The sequence below is a fragment of the Microcebus murinus genome, chromosome 7, assembly GCF_040939455.1.
Source record: "Microcebus murinus isolate Inina chromosome 7, M.murinus_Inina_mat1.0, whole genome shotgun sequence".
NCBI classification, from domain to species: domain Eukaryota; kingdom Metazoa; phylum Chordata; class Mammalia; order Primates; family Cheirogaleidae; genus Microcebus; species Microcebus murinus.
This window is the reverse complement of record NC_134110.1, coordinates 66,506,590-66,532,565: the sequence shown is the minus strand read 5'-3', so window position 1 is coordinate 66,532,565 and position 25,976 is coordinate 66,506,590. Positions and strand designations below refer to the sequence as shown.

Below are 25,976 nucleotides of genomic sequence, written 5' to 3'. Positions count from 1 at the left end.
TATTTTCATTCACCCCTTAAAGACTTCCCATTCCTCAGCTCAGCAAAAGACACCCCCTTATCCCAGTTGCTTATGTCAAAAATCTAGGAACCATCATTTATTTCTCTTCTTTCTTCACTACCTCTTCCCCATCAATCAATCGCAAGTCAACTTCCAAATTATATACTGATCTATCCAACTCTTTTTCATCTTCACTGCCACTGTTCCAAGCTATAAGAATCTCTTTCCTGGACAACCCCAATACCTACTGGTTTCTCCATTTCACACTGGTTCCACTTCACCCCTGATTTCTGTATGAAGGTCTTTCTAAACATAAACAAATGGTAGTCACTAACAAAGTTCTATAAATCTGACAACATAAAAAGCTGAAAATTGTGAAAGTCAAAAAATTATGAAAGTTAAAATTTATGTTGTCAGTTATAAATCTGATAACATAAAAAGCTGAAAATTGTGAAAGTCACCACACACATTTCTTATCAGTACGAGTGAGTGGACTGGGAAAGAGAGAACTTATTATTCAGTGACTATGTTCATCTTTTAAAATAAAAAAATTAAACATAATAAAACATGTTATAAACAAAAGTAAACAACAAACTGATTATTTGATACAAATATGATATTAAATAGGCTTAATAGTCTTAATAAAAGCTCATACAGATCAAAAACAAAAATGCTAAAACCATCAAAATAAAAATGGGTAAGGAAGAAAATTTATGCTTTGAAATAAATCACTAGATTTTTAGCAAAAAAATGGGTAAAGATGTTGATAGAATACTGAAAATTAAATATATAGTCAACATATAAAAATGTTCTATCTTACTAGCAATCAAATAAGTGAAAATTAAGTGAGATATCACTTTTTTTCTATTAGAGTAGCAAGACTATTTTAAAAATGTAATAAATTTAATACTTTCATTTCATAGTTTGTTAGAGTACATAGTTTATTTGGTAAGAAATTTGGCAATGTCAGATATCTCAAAGATTCACAGCTTTGACTAGTGATTCTATTTCTATGAATATATCATAAGATAATACAGATATGAACAAAGATTCAACTATAATCGTGTCATAATAAGAAATATATATTTGGTCTATACAAAATCCTCATAATTTCCTGAGTGATAGGTATGATAGGAACATCTTTTGTTACATATTTGTTATAATATTTGGTCTTTGACCCTGGTTCCTTTCACAGAGCTCCTAAATCCCTTGGAATTCTAATGAAGTGACTCTTGGTGGCTCCTAGATATCTTCAGGATGGGGGCTACTCACCAGAAGCCTTGATTAGAAGCTTGGAACTTTCAGCCCCAACCCCTACCCTCCAGGGAGGGGAGAGGAGCTGGAGATTGAGTTAATAATCCATCATGCCTACATGATGAAGCCTCCATAAAAATCCCTGAACTCCAGGTTGCTGGGAGAGTGGCTCGCCTAGAGATGGCAGGGATGCTCTGCACCCCTTCCCACAAACCTTATCCTGTGTACCTCTTCATCTAGCTGTTCGCCTGTATCTTTTATTATGTCCTTTATAATAAACTGGTAAGTGTATTTTTTCCCTGAGTTCTGTGAGCATTATAGCAAATTGTCAAACCTGAGGAGGAGGGTCCTGAGAATCCTTGATTTACAGCCAAATCAGACAAAAGGATAGGTAGCTTAGGGACTCACTACTTGCTACTGGCTTCCAAAGTGGGGGGCAGTTTTATGGGACTGAGCCCTTAACCTGTGGAGTCTGTACTAACTCTGGGTAGTTAGTGCTAGAATTGCTTGATGTGTAAGACCCAAATGTTTGGTGTCAGAAATATTGCACCAGTATAGAAAAATATTTTTGCTTCCTTTTTAATAATAGGTGTAAGTATTTAATTTAATAGTCTAAGAAATATTTAATTGGAAAAAAATATATGGATTGAATAAGGGCATAGTGAAATTAATGTGTTAAATTTATCAATAAGATGAACTATAATGCTGTTACCAAAAATATTTATGAAGGCTCAATATAATAAAAATACCAATTTTCCATAAGTTAGGTATAAATTTCACATAATTCTAATATATTATATATATAATATATATATATACACACACATTCATAAATTTTTTTAATAGAAAAGCTGATCCTAAAATTTAATGGAAAAACAAACAAGAATGGCCAGGAAAACTCTTGGAGAGGAAAAGAGTAATGAAGAATGACTATCCCTACCAGATACATATGAAAACATACTATAAAATCTCAATAATTAAAAGGTGTGGGGCCATATGAGGACACAGCAAGAAGGCAGGAGAAGAGGGGCCCTCACCAGAACCCAGCCATGCTGGCAGCCTCATTTCAAGACTTCCAGCCTCCAGAATTGTGAGAAATAAATTTCTGTTGTTTAAGCTACCCAGACTATAGTATTTCGTATTACCTCAGCTAACAGAGTGTTCTTTAAAAAGGAGGTAGGTGAGGCTCAAAGATCTTAAGTTACTTGCCCAGGGTGGAGGCACAGACAATGAGAGAGGCAGAATTTTAATCCAGGTCTTTTAAACTAAAGGCTCCAGTAAATTATGAAGGCTCAAGGAGTTTAAGTGAGTTGGCCAAAATCAAATACTTGGTTAGTAGAAGCAGAATGAGTAAAACTAAATAAGGTCTTAAAAGGTGTTTTAACTAGACCAATGATAGCACATAAACTAAAGATTTTTTTTCCTTTTAACTTAGAGGCACTCAAGAAATTAGTCCTTAATTATTAACCCTGTTAAATCATTGCTTATTCTCCCCTGAGCCTTGGAGAAATCTAGAAAACAAAATGTTAAAACTTGGAGAGATACTATGTTGTTAACGGAGTAAACTGAGGATTTCAGGAGTCAGTCCCAATTCTAATCCCACTTCCACTAAATAATTGTGTGATTTAAGTCTTAAGATTTAAGTCAAGTCTTAAGCATTAGTTTCCTTTTCTGCAAAATGGGGATAATATTTATCATATAGATTTTGGGGATTATTAAGTGAGATTAAATGTAAAATCACCTACCACATAAGTACTCAACAAATGGCAGCTAATTGAAGATGATTATATATATTTTAAAAAGATGTGGTACTAGAACAGTAATAGACAAATGGAATAGCATAGACATAAAATATCTACATGAGTTTATTCTGTGAAAAATGAAGCATATCAAACCAAAGTGGGGGGAAAGGTAGACTACTGATTCCATAAGACAACTAGTAGGTGTAAAGAAAAAAGTTGAATCCATATCTTCATAACATTTACCTCTCCAAAACAAAAGAAATATAAAAAAGCAAAATTATACAAGTACTACAGGAAAAACCTGAAGTACTGGAAGAAAACAACTAGAATGTAGAGATGAAGCAGGTAGATTCAGGAGAAGACTTCTTAGGTGCAAATCCTGCCTCTGCCAATTACTAGCTGTGTAATTTGAGGCAAATTTCCTAACCTTTCCATATCTTGTTTTTGTTTTCTATAAAATGTTGATGATAGGTTGGACGTAGTAGCTCACACCTATAATCCTTGGAGGCCAAAGCAGGAGGATCATTTGAGGTCAGGAGTTCGAGACCAGCCTGAGCAAGAGTGACACCCTATCTCTACTAAAAAATAGAAAAAAATGAGCTGAGCAACTAAAAATAGAAAAAATTAGTAGTCCCAGCTACTCAGGAGGCTGAGGCAGGAGGATCGCTTGAGCCCAGGAGTTTGAGGTTGCTGTGAGCTAGGCTGATGCCATGGCACTCTAGCCCAGGCAACAAAGTAAATATCTCAAAAAAAAAAAAAAAATGTTGATGATAACAATAGGATCTGTAGGGTGACAACCATCCAATTTACTTGGGACTGAAGGACTTTCTGGGATGCAGGACTTTCACGACCTTAGGACTGCTTACACTCAAACTACTACTTGAGAGAGAAATAAATGTCTATCTTGTTTAAATCACTGTTTTTTGTATGTCTTTGTTTGAGCAGCTAAACATATATCCTTATTAATACACTAGCAGGCCAGGTGCAGTGGCTCATGCCTGTAATTCCAGCAGTCTGTGAGGCTGAGGTGGGAGGACTGCTTGAGGCCAGGAGTTCAAGATCAGCCTGGACAACATAGCGAGAACTTGTCTCTACACAAAAATAAGAAAAATTAGCTGGGTGTGGTGGTGTGTGCTTGTAGTTCTAGCTACTCAAGAGGCTGAGGCAGGAAGATCACTTGAGCCTAGGAATTTGAGGTTACAGTGAGCTATGATTGCGCCACTGCACTCCAGCCTGGGTGACACAATGAAACCCTGCTCATAAAAACAAAACAATAGCAGCTATCACATTTTGTAATTATACATTTATTTGCAATGATTTTTGTTTGTTTAATGTCTTTACCACTAAAGAATAAGATCTTTGAGGACATGGAGTACGTCTATTTGTTTATCCTGGTATCCTAGCCCAGTATAGGCACATAGTAGACTCTTAATAAATATTTCTAGGCCGGGCCGCGGTGGCTCACGCCTGTAATCCTAGCTCTCTGGGAGGCCGAGGCAGGCGGATTGCTCGAGGTCAGGAGTTCGAAACCAGCCTGAGCAACAGCGAGACCCCGTCTCTACTATAAATAGAAAGAAATTAATTGGCCAACTAATATATACAAAAAAATTAGCCGGGCATGGTGGCGAATGCCTGTAGTCCCAGCTACTTGGGAGGCTGAGGCAGGAGGATTGCTTGAGCCGGGAGTTTGAGGTTGCTGTGAGCTAGGCTGATGCCACGGCACTCACTCTAGCCTGGGCAACAGAGTGAGACTCTGTCTCAAAAAAAAAAAAAAAAAAAAAATAAATAAATAAATAAATAAATAAATATTTCTAAATGAATGAAATAATAACATAAGAAAATGTTTATGATAATGTTAGGTTAATCAAATAGTATTGTACAAGCAATTATAAAAACAAGCAAAAAAGCCTACGCATAGAACAAAATGGAAGAAAATACCAAACTGTGAAGTCATTGTTTGAATTATAGGTTTCAGAATGACTTTTTTCTACATTTGCCTATATTTTCCAGATTTCCTTCATTGAACCTTTAACATATATACATATAAAATACATATAAATAAAACATATATAATCTTAGGTGTTACCTGAAAAAAAAAGAAAAAGAATAGAATATTAAAATTAAGAAAAAAAAACAAAAAAAAAAGAAAAAGAAAACATATATATAAATAAAATGGAAAACACATAATAAAACAAAATGGCCTGAGGAAAAGTAAGTTGATCCCTGAGGGCTTTGGAGAGGAAGAGGCATGTGGAGGTTCTTGTCCAATGAGGTCTAACCAGCTGTGGTCTGGTGTACACTCTCTCGGATCCTTTAGATACACAAGGTGTCATGTAAAGGCTGACAGGCCAGTCTGACTCAAAATATAAGGAATGGAGCCCACTTAACAAAGGCCACGGAAAAAAATAAGAGGTGGAGTCATATTCTGGAACAATAAGACATCATTCTTTAAAATGTAGCAATCAACCAAAGGGAAGTTTTTATTGAGCTAAAGCTTGAAAAGAAATGTTGTTCTGTTTCATCCATAACTACATAGATTGATCAGTTATAATCATCTTGGAGAAAGTCATACACTTTCCAAGATGGGGAAAGTGGACACAGTCAAAGAGGACACAGTGAGTGAATGTCACAGCTAAATGCCAAGTTAACAAACCATACTTCTGTGGTCATTTATGTTGTTCATGTTAATTTTTTACACAAGCACTCAGTTTCTGCCTTGATTATAACTCTGAATAAAGTATATGCATATTTCAAAAATTTTGTTTTTGATACCAAGGAATTAGACTAAGGAAATACTTTCATGTACTCACAATTCTTTAAAAAAAGGATACAGTAGTATGTATAAAAAATGAATTTTAAGATTAGAAATAATAGATGTTCAATTAATGTTAGTTGGAGACAATATGCTATCTATAGCGTAATTTTCAAAGTTTTTAATTTTTCTTTGATTGACATTAATTGGAATTCTTTCAGGTTTACACAAGTTCATAATATCTTTAGTATACATCTGTGATAACTAGAAATGGCTATATTTTTCACTATAGATTCATTGGCCTGGAGACTAATTAGGAAACAAATGGAACAGGTTCTTTAGAAAGATGTGAAACTGGTAATGGAAGTAAAATGGAAGCAAAGTTAATAGTAGCTAATGATACCTAATAGAAGATAATTTTTTTTCAGAGACAGGATCTCGCTATGCCTCCCAGGCTGGTCTTGAACTCTTGGCCTCAAGTGATCCTCCTGTTCTGCCTCCCAAAGTGCTAGGATTATAGGTATGAGCCACCACACCTGGCCAGAAAATAATTTTTTTCAAAAATGATATAATCATAACTTTCATACAGAGATAAAATGTACACATCAAAACGTTCATGTAGCTCATTAATTAATGAGGGAATCAGTAAGATGTTATAATCAGTTCGAAGGAGTATTCAAAATACCAGACATAATACAGGCAGTCAAGAATGCATAAATAAATCTGCTTAATAGATGTAAAACTGGCAAAACTGGTCAATATCCACAGAACAATAATCAATTGAATCTCCACTGGACACAATTTACACATTTATGGACAGGAATAATTTGCATTGCTGTGAATATTTCACAATTTACAGAGTAGCAAAATAGTCCAAAGACAATGAAAGATGCAAAGACCTCATAGAAGCAAACAATCTAGACAATGTCTAGCTTTCCATTGGAGACACCCAGCAACATTTTTGGTCCATTTGAAAAGTCTTTTATAATGTTTTCCCTACATAGCTGACTTGTGTTGAGTGCTTATGATAAGGCAGGCACTGTTGTAGGTGTCTTAGATATATTAACTCATTTAATTCTCATAGCCACCTTATGAGGTAGGATAAAATGAAGATAACCTTATTATCTACATTTTATAGGTGAGAAAACTGAGGCACAAGAAAAGGTAGGTAATTCATCCAATATCACTAAGTAGTTGGAGGTAGGGCCAGGATGGATATGAATCCAGGTAGTTTTTTTTTTTTTTTTTAAGTAGTGTTTTAAAGCAATGAATCCAGGTAGTTTTGTACTAGCTAAGCTGCCATGGATATACAAAGAATTAATAGCATTTGACCAATTAGATTACAATAGGAGGGAAAACGTAAAGATGAACTTCAAAGTGTTTCCACTGGTTGATTTTGAGAAAGCAGACACTGTCCAAATAAAGAGACTAAAAAGAGGGGTTTGTTTAATTTGGTTTTTAGACATATGGACTTTGAAGTAATGGTAAGATATCTGGATGGAAAAATCCAGTTGGGCAGGAGATAAGAATTAGAAATGTGGATATATATTTTTTTAATGGAGCAGGTTTAAATTGGGTGTTCAAAACATTAACACGTGTCTGTCACAGCCAAAGGACAGAAGCCCAGAGGGAAGAGAGGATGTTATGTAGAGAGGACTGTAGTTCTGCTACCACATAGGAGGAAGAGAGGCAGTCTCAGAGAGTAAAACCAAAGTTGGGTGAATTGGTTAGAGTTTCTACATCCAGACAACAAGGTGCTCTCCCTTGGGTTTAAGCAATAACAGGAGTTGGAGTCACAATGGCAAAAGACCAGAGTTGAGGCAGAAAGGTAAATAAAGATCACATAATGGAGAAACTGTATAGAAGCATAGTTAAAGGCTGTCAAGTAGGGAAGGGCCATGATCAGATGTACATTTTAGAAAGAACCAGTCTGCCTGCAGCATGAACAGTTTGGGCAAATATGGATGCAGGAAGTGTCAGTGGGATCCAGGGATAGGTAGCTGCTGGCTTGGACTAGGCCATTGGTGGCAACTAGATACAACTCTAACAATGGAGGGTCTGAGGGTAAGAGTACCAAAGAAGGCCAACATACCATGTGAATAAATATTTAAAAGTTAGAAATCAAGCTAGTAAACTGTAAAAAAGTCTATCCTCCTGCCTTGATAAATACATCTTCATAAGGACCTGGAAGGTAAGGTTTAAACTGAGAAGTTTGACTCCTTAGAGTTCCATGCTAGACCTTGGAAGCCCAGAAGAGCAGGCTCTGGCCTATGGCCTGCCCCACTTCTCCTCCATTCCCAGAGAAGACTTTAGAATAATACAGCTATTTTGAATGTTTGAATCTTACCTGACTCCTTACTATTTATGTGAAACCAGGCACTTCATCTTCTACAATTTTCACTGACTGGCATTAGGGATAGAGCAGGAAACAAAATAATTACCCTGTACCCATGGAACTTAGCCTGTAGTGGGAGAAACAATCAACAAGCAGGTGAGCTATAGGCGGTGGCTGATCAAGGCTTAAGGTGTTGATTCAGGGATCTTTGTGTTTTTCTCCTGGAAGTGTGAGGTGGCTGGCCTGTGGTTCTCCACCAGGGCAACATTACCAGAGACCTTTGGGGATGTGTGTGTGGGAGTCTGGTGGTGTTGGAGCTCAGAAAACAATACCCCAAATTGAAGGCCTTAGATTTAGCCTCAAAAGCAGACGTTTTTCTCTGATCTTCTCCTGCCCTCCTGTTTCTCAATCCCATTCTTCCTCCCCCGCCACCAGGCTAGCCATAGAAACTAGAATCCCCCTTCCCCAAGGCAGATCAAATCCCTTTTCCCCAAAGCCAGCCATAAAACCTAAAAATATTACCCTAATTTCCCTCATTTTTCTGTATAAAAACTGGCCATAAAAAAATTATCTGACCTACATTGTTTGACTGTAGGTTTTAAGAGCCCCATTCCAGAGAGGGTCCTGCTCCACACCCTAAAGGAAGGAATATATACTCAGAGAGGCCAAGAAGAATCTATTAATAGACGGGCCTTGCTAGGGTCCCCTACTCAATTCATTAGTATTAGATCATACCCTTTTCATCCAGTTATATTTATACACAGCTCTCCATACTTTTTTGAACCTAAACATAAAGACGGCAATCCCCTATATCTTTGGGTCTTCATTCTAAAGGCTCCCATGTATACACATTAAATTTGTATGCCCTTTTCCCAATTAATCTGCCTCTTGCTAGTTGATTTTTTCAGCGAACCTTTCTTCAGAGGGCAAAAAGGAATCTTCGCCTTTGCTCCTCGAGTGTTCACCATGCCGGGGTGAACTCTAGGTATGGCAAATTCCAGCCACGCACGGGACCTGGGACTGTGCTGTGAACCCAAAGTGCCAAGGGCGCCTCTGTTGTTGAGACACAGTGTCCCTGCTGAGAAACAGAACAAGATGTTCCGCTCTCATGGGGACATCAGGCGTAGGGGTAGCAAGGCGTAATTTCGGCAGTCACTTCTCTCAGAAGCGGGCGCCCAGCGCTTCTTGCAGGCGTTCTGGGGACGTCTGTGGATAGAAGCAGAGGGTTGAGAAGCCCGGGAGGGATCGGCTGGACGTAGGCGCGGCTTTCCTGGAACCAACGCCGAAGAGCGCCGCGGCAGCCCAGATGCAGAGAACCACAGCGACACCTGGCTCTTCTCCCAGCGGAGTCCCGGGACCGACCTCCCGCGAGTGAAAGGCAGGCGGCGGGCACTGCGGGGGCGTGGCTGCGTGCCGATGGCGCGGGGTCAAAGGGCACGCGGCGCGGGTGTCATGGCGGCCTCCATGCTGGGCTCGGCCGGGGACCCGCTGGGGCTCGGTGTCTCCAGCCTGTTGCGTCGCCGGCCGCCCTGGGGTCTGCGCGCGCGCGTGCAGCGGATGCCTGGGCCCACGGTGTCCGGGCGCAGTGTGGCCGCGGCCAGCGGACCGGGGCCCTCGGGCACTGGGCACTACTGCCTGGAGCTGCTGCGGTGAGCGAGCCCGGCCTGCCCCGGCGGGAGATAGAGGAGCGGGGTGTCCGGGTGGGTGGGCGTCTCTGGGATTTGTATCTGGCCCGCGACAGCGCGCTAGCGCCTTCCTCGAGAACCTCTGGGTGTGTGTGCGTGGAGGGAGTAAGGCAATATGAACATTCACATGGCAACCAAAATTCCTTCTCCTGCCTATGCTTGTCACCTTGCCTGAACTTTAATTTTAACCTAACTCAACGTTTTTGCGTGCATAACCTTTTTTTATTCGCAAAACGTCTAGTAACTAATGACAACAGTAGCTAACTTTTAATTCTTTCTGTGTGTATGGCAGTTTACAGAGTACTTTATGAGTAATTTGTTTAAACCTTACTGCAAATTATGACAATTGTAGACCTGCCATTTAGGGTTGTGAATATTAACAATGCCTGGCACATAGTAAGGGCACAGTGAATACAATATAAGTCATTATTATCTCCTTTAATAGACAAGTAAACGGAGTTTTATAGTGATTAGGGAATTTGCATGAGGTTCACTAGAATAGCCTCATGAAGTCAAGAGTTTGAAGTGGTTTGTTCCCGCTGGGAAAGCCTGGCACTTGATCCTTAATCATTTGTGGAGGTGGTTTGGATCAATCAAGTTACCTGGCTCTTCCAGACAGGGGCTGAGTTGGAATCCTGGTCTGACTGCTGAGACCCATGGCTTAGCCCAGCTGCCCCTCTGCTGCCTTTCATTTGAAAGCGTATCATAAGGTCTCAAGGACTCCTCGAAAGTACTAGAACACATACCTAAAATACCTTGGGTTTAATAGAGCAAGTAAATCCAATTTTTTTGAATTGCATTTTAGTAAAAAGTAGCTTAACACAAAATACATGTATTTCAGAGTTTTGTTTGTAATCACTTTTTAAAAATTGTATTTCTCCCCCAACCTTATATATTGATTACTTATAGGAGAAACAAGGTAGCAATAGTGGAAATGGAGGCATTAAAACCTGTGAAAACCAAAACTGTTAAGTTGTATTATTTTTATATATTTTACATTTATTATCTTTTGATGATAAAAAGTTCAGGTTACCAGAGGTGGCTATACCACCTATAGCCACTAGTGTCATAACTTTCCTCTTCAGAGGTAATCAGTCTTACAAATTTCTTATGTATTCCTAACAATGATAGTCTATGGATTTACAAATATTTAAGTATATAATTCTTTATTTTTACTTCACTCACATGCTAGCTTTTCTTAAATATATGTTCTATAGTTACATATGGCCAGGTATTTAACCTGTCCATGTTATTTGTGAGGAAGAGAGGCTCTTGGCTCCAGTGAATTAAAAGACCTAGGTTTTGCAGGCAGACCTGATCTGAGTTACTTATCCCAGCTTTCTCACTTGGGAAATTTGCTTAAAGACTCAGTTTTTTGCTCATTTGTAAATATCTACTCCTACCTTGTATTCTGATTGTGAGGATTAATTGTGATGATGTATATAAAAATGCTTAGCAAAGTCCTGGCACATAACAAATACTTAATAAAGTAGTTTTAAAAATAAAACCAGGCTGGGCGTGGTGGCTCACACCTGTAATCCTAGCACTCTGGGAGGCCGAGGCGGGAGGAAAGCTTGAGCTCAGGATTTGGAGACCAGCCTGAGCAAGAGCAAGACCCTGTCTCTACTGAAAATAGAAAGAAATTAATTGGCCAACTAAAAATAGAAAAAATTAGCCAGGCATGGTGGCGTTTGCCTGTAGTCCCAGCTACCCAGGAGGCTGAGGCAGGAGGATTGCTTGAGCCCAGGAGTTTGAGGTTGCTGTGAGCTAGGCTGATGCCACAGCACTTAGTTCAGGCAACAAAGTGAGACTCTGTCTCAAAATAAATAAATAAAAAGGAAAAAAAAAGGCCGGGCGTGGTGGCTCACGCCTGTAATCCTAGCTCTCTGGGAGGCTGAGGCGGATATTGCTCGAGGTCAGGAGTTCGAAACCAGCCTGAGCAAGAGTGAGACCCCGTCTCTACTATAAATAGAAAGAAATTAATTGGCCAATTAATATATATATATATATAAAATTAGCTGGGCATGGTGGTGCATGTCTGTAGTCCCAGCTACTTGGGAGGCTGAGGCAGAAGGATTGCTTGAGCCAGGAGATTGAGGTTGCTGTGAGCTAGGCTGACGCCATGGCACTCACTCTAGCCTAGGCAACAAAGCTAGACTCTGTCTCAAAAAAAAAAAAAAGAAAAAAAAAATAAAACCAAAATGAAACTTGAAAGGAAGATTAGAACTTCTGGCTTCTAACCATCAACAATCTCTGCAAGATTTGGTCTATGCAATTGTGCAAGGTTGTTTTGAACATGCATCTTGTGCAGGGTCTCCAAATGTCAGGGAAAATATCAGGCCGTAAGTTCAGGTTAGTCATCCTCTCTCTCCTAGGAATCTATGTTTCTGCAAAAATCTCAGACCTAATTTACATAGGCTTCATAGAGTTTCTTTTTTTTTTTTTTTTTTTTCAATTGTAATCAATATTTTTTACTTATAATAGAGTTTCTTTTTGTGGAGAGTAAACAAGGAGCCTCAGGCTGTAGGTGTGAGAGTGCACTCATGATCTTCATCCTCCTGCAACCTCATTAGGGAACCACTTCTTCCCATGTGCCTTGATGGCACAGGTCCATGGTAGTAGCACAGTAGTACTAACACCCTATGCACTTGTTTCTCATATGTGTGCCTCTCTGTACCAGGTTGAAGTTGGTACCTGTCTTCAGTGTCTAGCACAGTGCCTGGCACATGGTAGACACTGAATAAATGTGAGAATGAATGAGAGGTTATTTGCCTTATTAGTATATAAAGCCATCTGTCATATATGCACATATATATGTATCCATAATATGGCTATCTCACTATCTGGGACAGCTCACAGATAACAGGACCTTGGTTAGACACTTAGGGCATTCTTATATATCTATAGTCCAATAGTTGATTTTTTTTTTCTTTTTCCAATAACCATTGGAAACAACAATAATTGATTTTTATAATAATGATCCTGAGTGATGAAAAAATGGTTAGTCAGTATATCCTGTTTAATGTGGTGAAAGGGGTAATATTGTTTAGAAAAATTTCCATCCAAAATTTTTTTTTTTCCTGAGACAGAGTCTCACTTTGTTCCCCTGGCTAGAGTGCTGTGGCATCAGCCTAGCTCACAGCAACCTCAAACTCCTGGGCTCAAGCGATTCTTCAGCATCAGTGTCCTGAGTAGCTGGGACTACAGGCTTGCACCACCATGCCTGGCTGATTTTTTCTATATTTTTTTAGTTGGCCAATTAATTTCTTTCTATTTTTGGTAGAGATGGGGTCTCGCTCTTGCTCAGGCTGTTTTTGAACTCCTGACCTTGAGCGATCCGCCCACCTTGGCCTTCTAGAGTGTTAGGATTACAGGTGTGAGCCACTGGGCCTGGCCTCCATCCAGAATTTTTTTAAAAAATTGTTAACAGGGCAAATCCTTAGCTGTGTAGAGTATCTTATTTCCTAAATATTGCTTATTTCCAAAATATTTTATTTATGTCTATTTCATTTTTCATTTCCCTGTAAGAAGCTTGAAGTACTTCACATATTAGTTATTTTTAGAAGATGTGGAACACATAGGCTATCAAGCTTCATTTTGCACATTGGGAAGTAGACATGAGTAGTAGGTATCATTTCTATTAATAACTAGTTGAATGATAGAAGTTAAGATTGTAATTTTGATTCCCATTCAGTTTTTCCTCACTGTTTCATGTTAACTTCAAGTGTTTTAAACACATTTGAAGTTCAGACTTTTTTAATAGTAAATAAAATCTAAAAATAATAAACTATAGACCTACTTTGCCCTCAGTCCTTAGAAATTTGGGGGGAACCATTTTGTAGGTGAAACTGCTTAAGGTGAAATCTTTTTAGTAGCACTATCTTGAGATCGCAGGGTTACTATTCATGATCTCTTCCTTTTGTTTATGTGGAAATTGTTGGAAATTGTCAAGGGAGTGGCTATATGGGGCTTAAGTTCTCTGTTAGGAACCGGACAAAATGTGGACCAATTGAAAAGTGGGAGTAATCTGAATTTGAGTACCTAAACTCCATGGAATGAATTCCAGATTGGACCCATCTTCTATTAAGTACTGCTTTATAGGAAATAATGTTATAGTAAGGTTCCAGTGTATTAGAATTAAAGTAGACTTGTTGATAGGCAGTCCTGTAAGTACTTTAAACTTAAGTCACCTTCCTTGAATGATTATAGTAAGGTCTATATTTTTCTTTAACTTTTTATTTCAAATTTACATAAAATTACAGAAATATTACAATACTATAATAATAGTACACAGAGCTCCAGTATACTGTTCACCAGATTCCCTCATTGTTAACATTATGAACCATTTGAGAACATGATGATCCATTACCTTCCTTAATACTTTGGTGTGTGCTTTCTAAGTACAAGAGTAATTCCCCGTATAAGAGTACAGCCATCAAAATTAGGAAATTAAAATTGATCCAGTATTACCATCTGATGCACAGACTCTATTCACATGTTGCTGATTATTCCATTATGTCTTTGATACATCTAAAATCATGTGCTACATTTAGTTATGTCTTTAGTATTCTCCAGTCTGGAAAAATTCCTCATTCTTTCCTTATCTTTCATGAGCTTGACATTTTTTGAAGAGACCAGGCCAGTTACTTTTTAGAATCTCTCTCAGTTGGATTTTTAGTATTTTTCTGTTGATTTATGCATTTTAAACAGAATATCACAGAAGTAATGTCTTTCTTTTTTCTCTGTGTAGCACATCAGAAAGCACATGACATTGATTTGCCCTATTATTGTGATGTTAACTTTTTATTATCTTCCAGTTTTCTGTTTGTAAATTTAATTAAGAATAATGTTAATTAGAAAGAAATGCATACTTTGTGGGGAGATACTTTAATACTATGTAAATATTCTGTTTACATCAAACTTTCACCTATTTAATGTTTTCAGGCATTTATTTTATGATTTTTGCCTAAATCAGTTATTACTATGATAGTTATCATATAATGATTTTTATAAATTGCATTATGTTTTCTGGATTTATTAGTAGGCATTATGCTGATTGTCAGGCTTTTCCTTCTCTTTCCATTTATTTATTCATTAATTTATATCAGCATGTGTTTATAGAGTCCTATTATCTGTTACTATCATTATTTTTTTGATGCTGAAATTGCTACAGACTTGGCCAGTAAGAACTCTGTCAGGCTAGTTTCTATGTTCTTTTGACAAGTCCCCTGCATTCTTTAAACATTTTTTTTGCTTTCTGTTCAAGAAGATGTTTCAGGCTTATCTTATTTTTCCTGCCACAGCCCTGTCATTCCTCCAAGGAGCCCTAGTTTGTTTCAGTAGAGAATGGTTGTAGAAACCAAGATCTAGGTGGTAGGTGTGTTCATTGATACCAGGGGATATAATTGCTTCTAGACTCTTTCATCAGATGCTCCTAGGAAATGTATGTGTGCACACAACACCCGCTTCTATTGATTTCTACGTCTTATCTCTGTGTCTTTTTATGTATCTATCTATGTATTGAAAACTGAGTTCACACCAGTAGTTGCTTAAATGATTTTTTTAACTTGATTTCTACTTTTGTAGCTCATTTGAATTCTTATTAAACCCATGTGATTCTGAAACTATTAAGATTATAAGTACTATATAATTCAAATTACATTAATAGAGATTGAGTATTTCTTCTTTTAGGTGGTCTGGGATTGGGAGCAGATACATTTTTTGTAATTGTAGAGTAACAAGTATAAAAGATAAGACATGTCAGGCCTATTCTAAAGTCTCTTTCAGTTAATTTTGATATTTTTGTGTGCAGTTTGGAAAGTGAAGAGTAACTATCTTTTTTTTTTTTTTTGTCTATTTGTTATAGGAAACGAGATTATGAAGGTTATTTATGCTCCCTGCTGCTCCCTGCAGAATCCCGAAGCTCTGCTTTTGCACTGAGGGCCTTTAATGTGGAACTGGCTCAGGCTGGTATTAAGATACCTTAAAATATTATTTGAAAAATAGTGATATAATGTGTTTCATTCTGTACAGTAAAGAAATATAGTTGTAATTTATATGTTAGGTGTGTTTAAGGTCTCTACTGGTGACTTCTTTCTTCTGCTAACTATTTAGGCTTAACAATTCAGTACCCAAAATAAAACTAGCTAAGGAACTTGATGTTTCTGGAAATGCCATCCTGGAATTTTTTACCTCTTTTTCTGAGGATATTATAAAATTGTGCAATTAACATTGCATATTTATCTGTTAATTGAATAGATTAATTAGGGTATTATTGCTTATTCTCTCTAACAATTGCACAATTTACATGCATATAGCAGTTTTTCAAAGCACTGAGATTTTAGCTTTAATGTGAGTGGGGAATGGATGCAATTATAGCAAACTCATACTAACTCATTTTGGTCTAAGAATTATAAAGGAAGGCAAGATCCTTTTTTTTTTTTTAGAATAGAAAGAACTTAAGCAGATACAAAATAAATTGAAATAGGGAATGGAAATGAGGGAGTTTAAGTAGAATGGCCTTCATCTTCTCAGTAAATTAAATGGGAAGGTCAGATATTAGGAGTAAGGGAGCAGGAGAGTGCTTGGAGTCTTGAAGAGAGTAGCACGTTTTGGCACAGCTTCTCTGGAGCATATGATAGAGGTGAACAAGGAACGAATAAAAGGATGTGGGTACATATAGCACTGAGGCACAACTGAGATTCACAACCATGAGTCTGCAGAGAGTCTAACAGACTGGCTATTTTTTTGTCTGGTATATCCCTGGAATTTGTGGGTCATCCTTTTTCAGGTATAAACTATACATCACTGTGTTAAGTCAGTCACAATTCAGCCATGAGTAATTCCCAGTGTGGTCTTCCATTATAATTTTTAAATGATTAAAGTTTCGTTTTTTAAGAAAACCCCAGAGTTCCCCTTGAATTCTCTGTCACTTTGTGGGAGCATTTGTGTGTACTTTGCACACACAGTCTTGTTTATTCACTCACTCAGCATATTCATTGAGTGTCTAAAATATGCTAGACACTGCTTTAGGTCCTGCGGGTATAGCAATGAATAAAATACACAAAGTCCCTGCAGGCAGTGAACAAATAAATAACTGTGTAATGTATCAGATGGCAACCAGTGCTGTGGAGGAAAATAAAGCAGGATGTGGAGATAGGGAAGGCTGGGTGCAGCAGAGGTTCCTATTTTATGTAGGGTGGTCAGGAAAAACCTCACTGAGAAGGTGGCATTGGAGCAAAGATTTATAGGAGGTGAGAGAGTGAGCTGTATAGATGTGGACGGAGTATTTTAGGCAGAAGGAGCAGCAGTTGCAAAGGCTCCTAGGTGCAGGTGTGCCTGACATATTCAGAGAACAGGAGAAGACCATTGTGGTGCAGCAGGGAGCATGGGATGAGATTAATTTGGGGCACCTGGGTCAGAAAGGCAAGATCTTGGCAACCATTGCAGCCATCTCGGCTGAGTGAGATGGTCAGTCACTTGAGGGCTCTGAGCATAGAGGGACAGAGGGACATAACCTCTTGGTCATGTTTTGAAAGAATTACTCTTTCTGCTGTAGTGGATGCCACTGGTATCTGAACACTGAACATTGCTAAGAAACCCAGCACCAGGATCATGTTTTTTAAGAGAAACTCTTTATTTAGAAATAATTTCACATACAGAAAAGTAAGAATGGTACCAAAGAATACCCATAGACCCTTAGTTAATATTTTGCCCCATTTGCTTTATCGTTCTGTCACATATGTATACACACACATTTTTCTTTTTATGAATCATTTTGGAGTAACTTGACAGCACCATGGCCCTTACCCTATAAACCTGGGTGTGTATTTTGTAAGAACAAGGATATTCTCTTACATTACCACAGTATGGTTATGAAGGAATAAATTTAACATTGATATAATACTTTTATTTTGTCTACCATCTGGTTTCCAGTTTTGTCAAATGACCCAATAATGTCCTTCATGGTGCTTTTTTTTTCCTTATGTGTAGGATCCAGTGTAGGATCATGTATTGTGTTTAGTTTTTGTGTCTTTTTACCCTCCTTTAATATGAAACATTTGTCTTTTATTACACTGATATTTTTTCAAAACAATACTGTTCCTTTTTAAAAACAGAATGGTTCTCATTTAAGGTTTAGTTTATTTTTCATCATGATTATTTTAAAGTTATGAATTCCTAGCCTAATATTACCTAAATGGTACATGTCCTCTTCAGAGAATCAAAAGGAGGCATGTCCATCTGCCTCTCTGTGGTAATGTTGATTTTGGTCACCCAGTCAAGATGTCAATATCTTTTTCTCTTGCTACTAATAAGCAGTCTGTGAGGAGACATTTTAAGACCAAGGTCCTCATCAAAATTTATCTCCTTGGTTTAGCTTGCATTGATGATTCTTGTCTGAACCTAAGAAGGCCATTCTTAATCAGTATGATTAAGGGAGATAGTCTAATAACCTTCTTTTTAAAAATTAATGAATGAGTTTATTTAAATGTACAGACAGTAAAATTCACTCTTTGTTGGGTACAGTTCTATAGGTTCTGAAAAATGTAAAATCTATAGTCATGATATAGGACAGTTCCATTAACTAAAAAAATTCCCTCAAAAATACTGATTTTTGAGACTAAGCAGTATATTTGTTAAAGTTTTTAAACCTTGTTTACAGGTTAAGGACTCAGTCTCTGAGAAGACAATTGGACTGATGCGAATGCAGTTTTGGAAAAAAACTGTGGAAGATATATACTGTGACAATCCACCACACCAGCCTGTGGCCATTGAACTATGGAAGGTAAAAAAAAAAAATGCTGCTTTTAATTTTTAAGAATATTATTTGAGCCTACTTTTTGATGGATATAATTTGGATAGTGGTGATTATAGTGGAATATATCCTGAAAATATTCTTAGGCTCATGTAACGTTCAGATGTATGTTAGTTTGGACAGAGGAATTTAAAATTATCCACTGATAATTTGCGCAGGTCTTTGGTGTATTTCTGTATTAAAGGATAAAAGAAGAATCTGGTCTCTTTATGTTATGAATTACTTAAATATTTTCCACATATTTTGGTGTAGAATTTAAATCCTGCAAATTTTGATGCAGTGGCAGGTAAATTTTTCTGTTCTGTCTGCCCAGCAGCTCTTTACACCAGTGTTTTAATTCAGACCCTGGGCTGTAGAATAACAACTATTAATCTTTTGTGAAGGGACACTTACTCTTACCATTGTTCAGATACAAATCTAAGACTTCCTTGTCTAATTTGATAGAATTACCTATTTGTTGATGAATTTTATATATTAGAGGATGGAAACCTATGAGCTAGAGTATTATTTGTATAGCTAGATATATATAGTAAATGGTTTTATATTAAAGCAGCTATATGGATCCCTCATTCATAAACAGCCATGTGTGGTTTAGCAATATGCTAACCTATGAATGGGAGGAAGGGGAATTAGGTGCCTTTTGTCACTGATGTGTGTCCCCGTTGTAATAACGATGATTGCCAAAAAAGGGTTTCTGTAACAGCAGCCACCCACAGACCTGACAGTGGAACACCTCTTCTCAGGCCTGTGCACCAGCAGAGGCAGGCCCAGTGTCTGGGCCCCAGATTGACTTCACAGAGCCCCAGTAAAGATGGGAAGCCAGATCCCCCGACACTGGGGACTGAGAAGAAAAAGTGGATGGGAAGCTGTGAGTATTAGATTAGTTCTTTACCTCTATTCGTCCCGCTTCAAGAAGCTCAACCTAGGTGACTCAGTAAAGAGAAAAGTTTTTCTAAAATCCAGAAACCCTTTCTATTCATTATTTTACACAAAAACCTGACTATAGTGGAGGTTGACATTAAGACTTGGATTGAAGGTTCTGGCTTTTGTCTGGAAATATAGTGGAATATTAGAGGTTCCTTCAATGCAAATTTATCTTACCTTGGCTTCTCTTACAAAACTAGAAGATATATCTTAATTATAGAATGTTTACATGTGTGCTGGTTTAGGATTGCCAATTTTTACAATTTTAATTGCTTAAATTTTGATGATTACTGTTAGCTAGCTTTCTGATATGACCAGTGTTAAAGGATGATATGAATATTTGAAAGAAGCAGGTAGTGTTTGGAGCAGTTGTTTACTTTATATTAATATATTGTCTATTCTTCCTCATTCTGTTGGAGTGTATTCTTACTGTGACGCCAGTGAAACTTTCCATTGTTTCTTTGAAGAGTATTGAGTTAGTTCTTTGTAAGATTAAATAGGGGGGCAGTGGCAGTGTGTTGTCTAGAGACCACTTTCCAGCTGTACTGTTTCATTAGTATTTTTAGGGTACAAAATAGTTGAATATTTATAATTTCTCATGCGTTCCATATAGGGTTCTCCCTTTCTCTGTGTATAAATTTTAGATGCAATTTGAATTTATGTTTATAGCCAAGGTTTTTTATTCTATTTGGCTTCGTTTTCCAGAGTCAATACTTTATTTAGCAGATTTCCAACTTCTTTTTAATATTTATTTTTTACCTTGATCTCTGATTTTCTTTGGAATCAAACAGAACTATCTTTTGTAGTCAAGGAACTGCAGCCATTATAGCGTCAGTCTTGAATAAATAGAGCTTTGGTTTTTCATTGATTAAATATTTATTGAGTACTTTTATGTGCCAGGAATGGTACTTGCTGGTCTGGTTACAAAGATCAAACATGCCCATCCCATTCAGACACATATAAAATAAAACAAGAGCAGGAGTCTGTAATGACTGGTTGGCTGCTTCCTGGGATTTGGGAGAGAGGCCTATTGGGAGATCCTTGCTATGTAATAGCAGTAATGCTGAGAGCACTTTGGAACTAATTCTGTGCAGCCCTTTTAGTTTCTGTTAGGTTTCTGCCAGCCAATGTGGGCTCTGTTCTCTGTACTCACACCCTTTGTCACATAAATGTGTACTGATGAGTGTGCTAGCCTTTACATTTTAGTATCAATGGCATCTGAGAGTCTTAGTTGAAATATAGGATATCCCTAAGACTTTATGTTTCACTACCATATTTATTATTGTGAAACTATATTATACTTAGTATTAACATGGCAAAAAAAAACAGTGTTTTTAAAACTATTTGGAAATAATTTCAAACTTTCAGAAAGGTTATAGAATTAAAAACAGTACAAAGAACACCTCTATACCCTTTACCCAGATACACTATTATTAACATTTTTTTTTTTTTTCTTTTTTTGAGACAGAGTCTCACTTTGTTGCCCAGGCTAGAGTGAGTGCCATGGCATCAGCCTAGCTCACAGCAACCTCAAACTTCAAACTCCTGGGCTCAAGCAATCCTGCTGCCTCAGCCTCCCGAGTAGCTGGGACTACAGGCATGCGCCACCATGCCTGGCTAATTTTTTCTATATATATTAGTTGGCCAATTAATTTCTTTCTATTTATAGTAGAGACGTGGTCTTGCTCTTGTTCAGGCTGGTTTCGAACTCCTGAACTCAAACAATCCTCCTGCCTCAGCCTCCCAGAGAGCTAGGATTACAGGTGTGAGCCACTGTACCCAGCCTATTGTTAACATTTTATTTATTTGTTTAATCATTTGTGCACATTCACTCACATGTGTGCTCTTTCTCCCTCTCCCTCTCTCTCTCCCACCCTTTCTCTCCCTATATATGCATGTATATTTACATTCATAACTTTTTTCGGACTCATTTGATTGTAAGTTAAATACATTATGGCCCTATCCTAAAAATTTTAGTGAATATTTTCTATGTATATTTTCTTACATAACCAGAAAAATTATTGATTATAGTAAATTTAACTTTTATCTAATTTTTAAATACTTTTATCTAATTTTCTATTCATTTTCCAATTTTGTCAGGTGACCTAATGATGCCCAGTGTAGCATTTTTTCCCCTCCACTATAGGATCCAGTTTTGGGTCAGGTCAGTTTGTCATATCTCTTTAGTTTGTTTTAATTTGGAACATTTCCATAGCTTTTGTCTTTTATGACATTGACAATTTTGAAGAGTGTAGCGCCCCCCCCCCCTTTATTTTTGTAGAACATTCATTTTGGATTTGTGTGATGTTTTCTCATGATTCAGATTATGGATTCAGCTGGAATACTTCATAGGTGATGTGTCCTTCTTATGGTATCATATCTAGAGGCACACTTTTTCCATCTGTCCTTTATTGGCACTGTTAATTTTGATCACCTAGTCAAGGTTTTGCCTGGTTTTCCCACTATATAATTATGATTTGCCTTGCAATTAATCAGCCATCTTTGGGGGGATACTTTATGACTATGCAAATATCTTGGTCCTCATCAAAATTTCCCCCCCAAACTTAGCAGGCATTGATGGTTCTTGTCTGATTCAGTCTTTACTGTTATGGTTGCAAAATAATAATTTCTCAACTCCAGCACTGTGTCCACATTTGCCAGTTGGCACTTAGCATTCTACTGTAAGAATGAGCTTTCCCTCTTCTATATTTATTTTTTTGCTTTTTAATGATTAGTGTGGATTCAAGAATTCCTATTTTTTTATAGTTTATTTTTTAATAGAAATAACTAGCATAGGAATTCATCTGTCTATCTACGTGTCTATCTATTTATTTGTTTATTTATTGAGAGACAGGCTCTCACTCTGTCGCCCAGACTGGAGTGCATTGGCACTATCATAGCTCACTCTAACCTTGAACTTCTAGGCTCAAGGGATCCTCCCACCGCCTCAGCCTCCTAAGTGGCAAGGACTATAGGCATGAGCTACCATGTGCCCATCTGATTTTTAAAAAAAATTTCTTTTTTGTAGAGACTGGGGTCTCACTATGTTTCCCAGGCTGGTCTCAAACTCTTGGCCTCAAGCGATCCTCCTTGCCTCAGCCCCCCAAAGCACTGAGATTATAAATGAGCCACCGTACCTGGCCTCCTAATGGTTTATAAGTACATTCGTGTACTTAATTATTTTGGTGTTCTAATTGTCCCTGATTTGGGCAGTGGGAGCTCCTTCAAACTGGCTCCTATGTCCTTGTGACATGCCTTCTCACTTTTTAAAGCTCTTTCTTATTTTCTGGCACAGTAAGATTCAAAGATCATCTTGAACTTCTTCCTTCCTACTCCTCTAGAATCACCCATTTCTTTTAGAGCATTGATTCCTTTGGGGGAATGGTATTAGAGACCAGTGTTTGGGCAGTAGGTGTGTTTTTTCCTACTGGAGTATCTTTACTTTGCTAAGACAACAGTTTATCCTGCAAATTATTTTTATTGTAGCTTTAGTTAACTCTTTTCATTTTCAGAGAAGTGGTTATTTTTGCTAAATAGAATCTTTGTCCTATGAAAAAAATTTTGTGTGTAATAAGTGAGCGTAGAAGTCAGGATGTATCACGTAGTAGAGAAGCTCAGTATTTAATTCTTTTCTGTTTTCTTGAAAATGGAATCATTAAATTACGAACAGTATTTGCGGGGTGCAGTGGCTCATACCTGTAATCCTAGCACTCTGGAAGGCTGAGGCAGGAGGATCACTTGAGGTCAGGAGTTCGAGACCAGTCTGATCAAGAGCAAGACCCCATCTTTACTAAAAATATAAAAAATTAGCTGGGCATAGTCGCACAGCCTGTAGTCCAGCCACTTTAGAGGCTGAGGCAGGAGGATCGCTTGACCCCAGGAGTTTGAGGTTGCTGTGAACTAGGCTGACGCCACAGCACTCTAGCCCAGGTGACAGAGTGAGACTCCATCTCAAAAAAAAAAAAAAAAAAAAAAAAAAATTAGTAACAGTATTGGGGGAAAAAAAGGTTAATGGAAAAGTATTATAAATATCTTTACTTGGAAATATTTTGAAATAATCTCTAGAGACATTTTCTTTTTCCCTGATAATTCTTTAACACAATATCTATCTGGTGATGAATTATTACAAATGTTTCCTTACTTAGTTTTGCATTTGGTTTGTTTATGTTATTCAAATCTACAGAAGTCATTTCTAGTACTTTCTAAAAACTGACAACACTCTTGTTTTTCTAGGCTGTCAAAAGACATAATCTAACTAAAAGATGGCTTATGAAGATCATTGATGAAAGAGTAAGTTGCAGTTGTTCAAGCCTTAAGTTTTTTTTTTCCTGCTTAAGCATCTTCAGGGAGAAAATATTTTAACATTTTGGAAGAAAGCAGCTTTTTGAAAAGCATGCCATTTTATCCATACTTTATCCCTGCATGCCGGCCACCTTAGTCCCCTGCAATGGACACCTTAAGACAGGCAGGCAAAGATAGGCACCAAGGCAAAGGCAGGTATATGCTGCACAACCAAATCCAACTGTTTTGGTTTTTTCAAATGGAAATTTTCATATTTATACAAAAGTAGAGAGAATACTGTGATATGCTTTCATGTATTTGTCATTCAGCTTTAATAGTTATCAATACATGTCCAATCTTATTTCATCTATATTCTACCAACTCCCCTCACCAATCTCTATTTGATTATTTTTGAGTAAATCCTAGGCATCTTATCACTTGATCTACAAATACGTATGTATTTTTAAAAGATAAAGACTTTAAAAAAATATAACCACAGTATGATTATCACACCTTAAAACGTTACTAATAATTGTTTGATATCATCAAATACTCATTTAGTCATACACATACCTTTATGTACACCTCAGTACTTGGATCTGTGTCCAAATAGTAAAGGGAATAAAGAAAGTCTGATGGTTCCGATGAATGGAATCCTGTACTAAATTCTTAGAACTGAGTTCTGGGTCCAACCCAGCCTGTCAATTACTCTGTGACCTGGTCTAACTTGTATAATCTTTCTGATACATTGTTGTATCAGTGTTCTCCTTGGCCTGATATTTATCACATACTGTTGTCATGCAAATGTAAGTTTACTCAGTTTATTTAGATGTAATTTGTTAATAACTCTGAGCTGTAGTAATAATAATTATAAGCCAAAAAGAGATTGGTAGTGACTTTAGCATTGAAAACAAATTATTCAGTAGGCCTGTAGGTGAATTAGCACTAAGAAAACCTATTTTTCTGGTATCTTTTCTATTTTTATCAGGTAAAGAAAATTAGAGAACTAAAGACAGAGATGCCTTTTTTGTTTAATGAAAAATAACACTTGGCATTTGAAAGGGGGTTATTTAAAAGTAAAGTACTGGGATCAAACATTGATCTATAGATTCAATGCGGTTCTTATCAAAATTCCAGCTTCCTTTTTTGCAGAAATTAACAAACTGATCCTAAAATTCATATAGAAATGCAAGGGACCCAGAATAGCCAAAACAATTTTGACAAAGGAGAACAAAGTTGGAGGACTCACATTTCCTGATTTCAAATGTGAGTACTACAAAGCTACAGTACTCAAACTGTGTAGTATGTGTATAAGATAGACATATATATCAGTGGACTAGAAATGAGAGTCCAGAAGTAATATAAACCCATATATTTATAGTCAGTTGAGTGACAAGGGTGTCAAGACAATTCAGTGGGGAAAGAACAGTCTTTTCAATAAATGGTGCTGGGACAACTGGATACCCCATGCAAAAGAATGAATTTGGACCGTTACCTCCCATCATATAAAAAAATTAACTCAAACTGGATCAAAGATCTATATATAAAACTCTTAGAAGAAAACATAGACATAATCTTTATGATTTTGGTTAGGCAGTTATTTCTTAGATACAATGCCAAAGGCACAATCAAGAAAAGAAAAAATAGATAAATTAGACTTCATCACAATTTAAAACTTCAATAAAGTAAAAATCTACATAATGGGAGAAAATATTTGCCAGTTATATATCTGAAAGGGAGTAGTCTCTTAAATATATAAGGACCTCTTATAACTCAGCAATTAAAAGGCAGCCTAATTTTAAAATGGGCAAAGGATTTGAGTAGACATTCTCCAAGGAAGGCATTCAAATGCCTAATAAGCATCTGAAAAGATGTTCAATATCTTTTCATTTGGGAAATACAAATCAAAACAATAAAATACCACTTCACACCATTAGGGTGTCTGTCTGTAATAAAAAAGATGAACAAGAACAAGTGTTGATGAAAATGTGGAGAAATTGAAATCCTTCTTACGTTGCTAGTGGGAATATAAAATGGTGCAGCTGCTTTGGAAAGATAGTTTGGCAGTTCTTCAAAAAGTTAACTATAGTGTTACTATAGACCCAGCAATTCCACTACTAGGTTTATACTAACCAAGAGAAATGAAAACATAGGTCTGCACAAAAGTTGTATACAAATGTTTGTAACA

The 25,976-nt window shown here is 37.1% G+C and overlaps 1 protein-coding gene across 6 annotated transcripts in view; it reads left to right on the top strand.

Moving 5' to 3' along the window:
- Positions 1-9,347: 9,347 nt before the first annotated feature.
- NDUFAF6 (NADH:ubiquinone oxidoreductase complex assembly factor 6) overlaps positions 9,348-25,976 on the top strand; it is a 28,091-nt gene continuing 11,462 nt past the window's right edge. For 2 of the 6 annotated variants that reach the window (XM_012772828.2, XM_012772830.2), the window contains exons 1-4: positions 9,488-9,732; positions 15,635-15,734; positions 18,431-18,553; positions 23,741-23,797. In XM_012772828.2, the coding sequence (XP_012628282.2) occupies positions 9,500-9,732; positions 15,635-15,734; positions 18,431-18,553; positions 23,741-23,797 (513 nt within the window). In that variant the 5' untranslated portion in view covers positions 9,488-9,499. Of the gene's footprint in view, positions 9,462-9,487; positions 9,733-15,634; positions 15,739-18,430; positions 18,554-19,286; positions 19,452-23,740; positions 23,798-25,976 lie in introns of those variants that run through there. The other 4 variants (XM_076005151.1, XM_020288925.2, XM_076005149.1 and 1 more) reach the window with 4 other exon arrangements.